The 7,028-nt window shown below is 39.8% G+C and overlaps 3 protein-coding genes across 6 annotated transcripts in view; 2 read left to right on the plus strand and 1 right to left on the minus strand.

The window, feature by feature from the left end:
* LOC132700311 (spectrin alpha chain, non-erythrocytic 1) overlaps positions 1-1,721 on the plus strand; it is a 38,270-nt gene extending 36,549 nt beyond the window's left edge. For all 4 annotated transcript variants that reach the window (XM_060667524.1, XM_060667522.1, XM_060667525.1 and 1 more), the window contains one exon: positions 1,452-1,721. In XM_060667524.1, coding sequence (XP_060523507.1) covers positions 1,452-1,588 — 137 coding nt within the window. In that variant the 3' untranslated portion in view covers positions 1,589-1,721. The remainder of the gene's footprint in view (positions 1-1,451) is intronic.
* Positions 1,722-1,857: 136 nt separating this feature from the next.
* LOC132700315 (uncharacterized) lies at positions 1,858-2,428 on the minus strand. Its single transcript, XM_060667534.1, has 2 exons — positions 2,273-2,428; positions 1,858-2,215 (listed from the first exon to the last, which is right to left on the minus strand). The coding sequence occupies exons 1-2, from the start codon at positions 2,310-2,312 to the stop codon at positions 1,968-1,970; spliced, it is 288 nt and encodes a 95-aa protein (XP_060523517.1). The 5' UTR covers positions 2,313-2,428; the 3' UTR covers positions 1,858-1,967.
* A 438-nt stretch (positions 2,429-2,866) lies between these two features.
* On the plus strand, positions 2,867-6,896 carry LOC132700312 (uncharacterized). Its single transcript, XM_060667526.1, has 7 exons — positions 2,867-3,199; positions 3,259-3,527; positions 3,636-3,933; positions 3,986-4,226; positions 5,588-6,114; positions 6,173-6,392; positions 6,669-6,896. Exons 1-7 carry the CDS (start codon positions 3,160-3,162, stop codon positions 6,718-6,720), a joined length of 1,647 nt encoding a protein of 548 aa, XP_060523509.1. The 5' UTR covers positions 2,867-3,159; the 3' UTR covers positions 6,721-6,896.
* Positions 6,897-7,028: the final 132 nt, after the last annotated feature.

Here is a 7,028-nt window from a genome sequence, read left to right on the forward strand (position 1 = left end):
ATTTCAATGCAAATACAAATACTATTAATTAAATATATTTCAAATACGCTGTATTTAATTGCAGCTACATCGGCATTGTATTTAAAACTACTGCCTGTATTGATCACAGATCACAGAGACGGCAAAAAAAGTACTTAAATACAATTTTTCAAAACTGTATTTAACTGCAACTACATTAGTGTTGTATTTAAAAGTATTTACATACATAATTTGGATTATAAATTCAACGTTCAACACTAGTATGAGAACTAAGAAACTCATAAAAGAGCATTACATACAAGTAATACAGATACAATCATACAAAATATAAATATAAATTCATTATCCTTGAGTGAGCTGGGTAATTGTTGTTATTGTTGCCATCAATGGCTTAATTTTAAAGTTCTAACCAATAACAGAGACGGCAAAAACTCAAGTTTCTATTATTGTAGTGTATTAATGTATTATAATTATATTTTCCGAAAAAAACTTTAACCCCAATGCAGAGAGACATTTGCGAAAAAAAAAGTATTTAAAATCGAATTTCACTACCATCATACAATTTCAAAAACAATTTTTCGAAACTCTATTTAATGGCAACTGCATCAAAATTGTATTTAAATGTATTTAAATACATAACAAATTATAAATTCAACATTCAACAGTGGGAAAGTATAAGGCTAAGAGACTCATAAAAGAGCATTACCTACAAATAATACAGATACAATCATACAAAATGTACATAAATATAAATACAAATACATTAGTCTTGAGTGAGCTGGGTAATTTTCCGTATTGTTGCCAACAATTTTAAAGTATTCACCGATGACAGGGAGGGCAAAAACGTCATCAACGTCAATTTTGAGAACGCTCTGGATTCTAATTATATATAAATCTTTTGAGAATTGAATGAGCATTCATCTTGAACCACCATTTTCCTTTATAATTCTAGTATTTTTATCCCAAGAACAAAACTTTCTTATACAAGTTTGAGACTTATACATAAATTGACACTTCCCCGTGTTAGGCACATTTGTTCCCTTACATTATTGACCACAAACAAAACAAGTTTTCCAGTGCTTAGGCATTTTTGTCACCTAAATACGAAACAGGTACGGAGATAATCACCAATCAAAAATGGAAACAACAATGGCTCAGATGGTTGATATATATTCTGTGACCTAGCAATAACTCAAAAAAAAATTAAAAATCCTGGTGCATGCAACAACCAACATAACCGCTGACAGGTCGTCAATAAGTTCGGATGCGGCGTTTTAATGCCATTATTTTCTCAAAATATGTCTAGTTCTTGTTCTGGGAAAACAAGTTAATCCTCGCTGTTTAAAAACTCAAAAACTTTTAGATATAAATTTTAAAATCCCGCTGGGGAGTAAATTTTTTCCCTTTCTCAGAATGGCGACCTAAGAGCCTTATTAAAACCATTATCTGATTATACTTTTCACAATTTTTAGACGATTACGGCAGGAGCGGACCGAGGCAGGATATCCAGCCGAGGCCACTTTCGATGAGCGGCCAGGACGCCCCAAAAATGTCCCACAGGATCCGGGACCTGTTTGTCCGGAGGAAGCGTAACACTTCCCAGTCCTAATCGAAGGACGCCCATTTATAATTATCTTATTACTTTTAAGATTGTTAATGTTGCAAATTCATATATATATATATATATATATATATATATATATATATATATATATATATATATATATATATATATATATATATATATATATATTTATGTTTATACAAACCTGTAGTTTTTGTATATAGAACTTTTGTCTATATGTAATACCAAATCAAATTTTATTGTATTTTCATATGTGTAATTTGAAATATATTTTTTTTATTATTAAAAATAAAAATCGAAGCAAACAATTTTCGTCCGGCACGTTTTATTTGTCTCCACATACACGTAACGAGGCGCCGAACTTTTAAAGTTTAAACGAAACTACAACATCGGGTTTCTAACGCTATTCCTTCTTGAACGTTTTGTAATTCTCGATGGTGGCGGGCCTTTCGGGATAATCGTTGTAGAACTCAAAGAAGCCCGCCGCTTTGCCGAAAACGATGGTGCCGCCGAGCAGTCCGATGCCGATCGCCAATCGGGCATTATAGCTACGCTGCAGGGCGTCGTAATTGGTTTGCCAACTGCCAGACGGCGACGGCAGGTCGTTGTACGTTGTCTTTGCGAGGCCGTGCGAGGCATACCTGCGGCCACCTGAAAAAGTAGAACGTCGTAAATTCACTGTGACGACTTAAATTTCTCAATACTTACTGCATCTTAAAATCGCGGGACCCACTTTCGCGCACTGCATCGCGACAAAACGTTACGGTTCTTTATTAATAACCTTTTTCTTCGATTAAAACGGAGAAATTGTTATGCAATGTCAACCCCCGTCAATGTCCGCAATCATAGAAAAATTGTTCCGCTGCCACGGAATACGACTACGTAAGCAGCAGGTTGATTTACCATGGAAAAGTAAACGGCATCTTAAAATTAAAAAAATATATAATGACTAAAATGGAGGATGTACCCGTTGGTGATTGGGGAACAAGTATTACTATATAATTAAAATAACTGATTCGAAACCAATGCTGGTCGGATTAAACGTTTAGAATTTTAAATGTGTCGTAAATCGTAGTGGTACGACTCAAAATGTGTTCTATGGCTTCCCAAGTACCCACAAAATATAAGGTGCATTTTTCTTCGGCGACTTTCGGTATCGCAATTCTACACGAAATGTTAAAAACCACGCGGCTGCTAGGAAGCTAGATTGCGCCATTGATTGATCACAGAAGCTTCTTCTTCTGTTCACTTATCCCGTTTGGTACGATCACAGAAGCTTGTGCTCTTCGCGGTTTATTTCTTATTTTTATTCTATGATTGTCTCAATAGTGCTTTATTTTGCTCTCGAATAAAACCGATCGTAAATTGTTGAATGTTGAGTCTGGAAGGCGTAAAAGCGCAATTTTTTCTGCCCGAAAGGTGGTTTAAACTGTTTGGCACCCGAATATGGCGATAATCGCGTGTACATCAGCTGCGGAGTGTAAATAAAATAACTTTAAACTTTATTCGTACCCAACCGAGTCTGTTTTTTTTTTTTTTGTAAATAAAATGCTCTTCCCGTTGTGATTTGCCGTCGATTCATTTCTTGTCGAACAATGTGGAAGTGCCACAAGTGCCAGAAACCGGTGTACTTCGGTAAAAAAATCGCTCCTTAGATAAGAATCTCTGGTCATTCTTTTGGTTTGGTGTTGCAGCGGAAAGGAAGCATTCGCTCGGATACAATTGGCATCCGGAATGTTTAAGATGCGAGGAGTGCGGCAAAAGGCTGAACCCCGGCCAGCACGCGGAGCACAAAGGAGTACCCTATTGCCACGTCCCTTGTTACGGCGCGTTGTTTGGGCCCCAGCTATTCGGACACGGCACTCGGGTGGAGTCCCACAAGAATTTCGGGCAACACAAAGATGCTTCCAATATTAACAATAAACCTTTCCTTCCCAGGTCCACGTTGGAGTCAAAAATTAAGGTAGCATGAATAATTCACCGAAAATCTTCGAAAGTCCACCGACAATGAAATGAAATAAAAATTTAGTCGGAGTTTCTGTTAGTTGAAATGTACTTCTCTCTGTGTCAGGTGTACAACCAGTTCTTCGAGGGCAAAAGCGGCGAAATACGCAGCAGGGAGGTGAACGGCCGCTATATCCTGGAAGGTTCCCTCAGGATCCATTGGGGCATCCAGGGTGTGATCCACCTCAAGGAGAACGACGACCAGAGAACGGTGGTGACGGTGAGGAAAAGGAACTCGTTCCGAATGTCCAGTCCAGAATACGACACGGACGACGATATCCGAAGCATATCGCGGGACACCAGCTTCAGCGACCTTTCCAGCTCTTCGACGGACGCCGCTTTGGACGTCAGCAAGTCGGACACAGGTATTGCGTTCGAAAATTCCGGGGTTTGGCAGGTCGTAACTCGCGTTGCTAGGCATAGAGAGCGGTACCGACTCTCTAGACTCGAACTTGAGCAACCCGCCCTCGCCTCACAAAGAGTCGCCCAAGAGTGTCACTTTGCCGTCCAAATTGGACGTGAAAAATATGGAATGGGACGAGCTGGACGATCTGTTGCAAGTGGAACGGAAAGTGGAGGAAACCGATAAGCTGTATCGGACGATGCCTGCGCCCCTACCTTCCCGGCTTAGCAGTGACAGCAGCACCGAATCCGCCAGGTAATAGAGGGTTGTTAGTGCTCGCATGCTTGCAGTGTAATTTTTTATAATAAAAAAAACATATCAGTTTCTTTTGACTTATTCCTCATTAATTTGCATAATTAAACTAAAAACTATTTCTAAAAAACAAGCCGGAACATCAAAGTAAGTCACAATTTCTGAATTAAGTCAGGATTTTTGACATAAATCTCTCTTAAGGGACGATTTTTAATTGCAACATCAGATTATGGTGATTCGTGAAGAATGGGCCATGGACCTAACTGGTGGCAGTAGACGTCAAAATATTATGAAATTTCAAAATTTGATTCGAGTTCTTTTTGTCATTACTATTACCAACATTTGTAAGTATTTATTAAAAAAATATCTCGAATTTTTTAAATGCAAATAAGTCAAAAACCGACGAAGTTAGGCAGCCTTTGGCAGACAAAAAAAAAGATTTGATTAGTCATGGAAAAAAAACTAACCAAAACTGACAATTTTTATTAAACTTGAAAAACTTTCTCAATTCATTATTTTTTTTTGCAGAATTTCTGAGTTTTGCCAAAAATTCTAATTTGTTTTTCAAAATTTCTAAATTGTTTTCCAAAAAATGGTAGTTAGGAATTTTGGCGTGTATTTAAAAAATTCTGAATCATCTTCCAGAATTTCTGACTAGTGTTGCAGAAATTTTGAATTATGTTGGAAGTTCTTAATGGTTTTCCAAAAATTCAGATTTGTCTTTCAGAAATTCTGACAAATTACAAATTAGGGATACCAACTGCCGCGACGCGAATTTTATTCCGATTTTAAATGAATGCAGAAAAGGGAGAAAGAAAACGAAGAAATATTAGTGATCTTTAAATAGTGACAGGTGCATAGAAGATTCGAGTTTTACCAACCCTCAGTTAAATTTCTAGGGTTTACAAGAGTTCTTTTGATCTTGAGTTATCTACAGTTGGAAATGGCCATTGCTGAAAAAGAAGAAGATTGTAGCGACGCGTGCGTCATAGTTTGAAGCATGCAGCTATTAGATTGTAATTTTTCTGGAAAATGTACGAGTGAATTTGAATAATTTAACGGTGGTTTACAACTCTTACTTACTAACCTGTGTTTTACTCCGCACCTCAACTTCCTTCTGCATGAAAATTTGATGGGATTTTATAAAACCACCTCCGTAAAAATGGCGCGTCAAAACTTATTGATAATCTGAAGTACTTTTTGTGGTATTTACGAAAATCACCAATTGAACATTGTCTGGATTTCTGAAGAGGCCGACAGGATCTTTAGCGAAACGTCTCAACAGTATCGTCTCTTTCCGTTAATGTTACTCTTGCATTTGAACATTCTGACAATGTTCCAATATACGGGGGTCCCTCTTTTAGCTTCACCGTACCTTCGGACGAATCTGTCACCCTTGGGGCGGCCCTTCGCTCTGACACCTTGACCAACGGCCTCAGTGACGATAAGGTACCTCTGCTGGGCGACTCTTTCGCCAAGGACGACAGTTGGACGCTGACCAGCAACCACCTGAACCGGTCCATGTCCGGTCCCGACTGTTTGGGTCGGGTCCGCGACGCCCACTCTCCCGAATTGGACGCCAGCGTCGCGGCGTCCTCCGACTTGGACGACGAGGTGGTGCTGCGCAGGCCGCAGAAAAGCGGCTCGACCGCCATACGGCGCAGACCCGGCAAAAGGCTGTCGAGGAGTAAGGTGAAGCGAAGGTGCTCGATTAACGGCCACTTCTACGATCGCGAGACGAGCTTCTTCACGCCCCCCTACGGCAGCCAGATGAGCGTGTGGGTCACGTCGCTCGTCAACACCCAGGAAGTGATCAAACTGATATTGGAGAAGTACAAGGTGGAAAGCGACCCGAACCATTTCGCGTTGTTTATCGTGCGAGACAATGGGGGTAAATTTTTTTGGGGCGGGGTCCCTCCACCCTGGTTTAACTCCGCTCCCCGTTTCAGAGCAGCGACGCCTGAAGGAGGACGAGTACCCGTTGTTGGCGAGGGTGCTGCTCGGGCCCCACGAGGACGTCGCCAAGTTGTTCCTGATGGACGGCCACAACACGCCGGAGGTCAGCAGCGAGGTCGCGCAGTTCCTTAACCTGTCTTTAGTCGAGTGCCGCGCCATTTTGAACCAGTACTACAGCCAGGAGGACCGGGAGGTGGCCAGGATCAGAGAGAAGTGAGGTTCTTTTTACCATTTATTGCAGACCTCCAAAAAAATTGCACATAGGTCACTATGAAATATACACAGTAGGGATCGTAGTGTGCGAAAGTACGTGTCCATACCTAACGCAAAAAAAAATCAGTGGAAAGGTTTTGATTTATTGCAGACGTGAAAACTACATACATGAAAGTACATCCCAAAATTATCAGCGTAAATGTTTTGACGACATAATGAACTTTTTTACCATTTTTTTTATCATACAAATATAAAAAACAAATATGTTCCGGTTAGGTTCCGGGAAATGAGGAGGAGGATCGTCCATCGTCTGCAGGCGGGGGCGTGAGCAGGGTAGGATTTAGTTGCCCTATTTGTAAGTTTCCAGTATCTTTTTAACGGTATTTTTATACGCATACCCTATACCTATTAACATTTTTTTCTTATATTTATATTAGAAAATTATACCAGTTTTTAATGTTTTTTGTATGAAGCACGAGTACGAAATAAACGCCTTGAAATGAAACGATCTTTGAACTTGCAACTTTACGATAAAGATGACAATTAGAAAGACGACCATGATAAGAACGATAATGACGACAATAAAGGTTGCGATGATAACGAACCATAGCGATGACGACGATAACGCTTATGACG

Source organism: Cylas formicarius, unplaced genomic scaffold, assembly GCF_029955315.1.
Source record: "Cylas formicarius isolate icCylForm1 unplaced genomic scaffold, icCylForm1.1 PGA_scaffold_4__25_contigs__length_36172078, whole genome shotgun sequence".
NCBI lineage: Eukaryota > Metazoa > Arthropoda > Insecta > Coleoptera > Brentidae > Cylas > Cylas formicarius.

Bases quoted from the DNA above. Each gene is read 5' to 3' on its own strand.
- LOC132700315 (XM_060667534.1), bottom strand. From the start codon at position 2,312: ATGCAGTGCGCGAAAGTGGGTCCCGCGATTTTAAGATGCA. The intron at 2,216-2,272 runs GTAAGTATTGAG...CTACTTTTTCAG, and splicing joins TCCCGCGATTTTAAGATGCA to GTGGCCGCAGGTATGCCTCG.
- LOC132700312 (XM_060667526.1), top strand. From the start codon at position 3,160: ATGTGGAAGTGCCACAAGTGCCAGAAACCGGTGTACTTCG. The intron at 3,200-3,258 runs GTAAAAAAATCG...TTGGTGTTGCAG, and splicing joins CCAGAAACCGGTGTACTTCG to CGGAAAGGAAGCATTCGCTC. The intron at 6,393-6,668 runs GTGAGGTTCTTT...TGTTCCGGTTAG, and splicing joins GTGGCCAGGATCAGAGAGAA to GTTCCGGGAAATGAGGAGGA.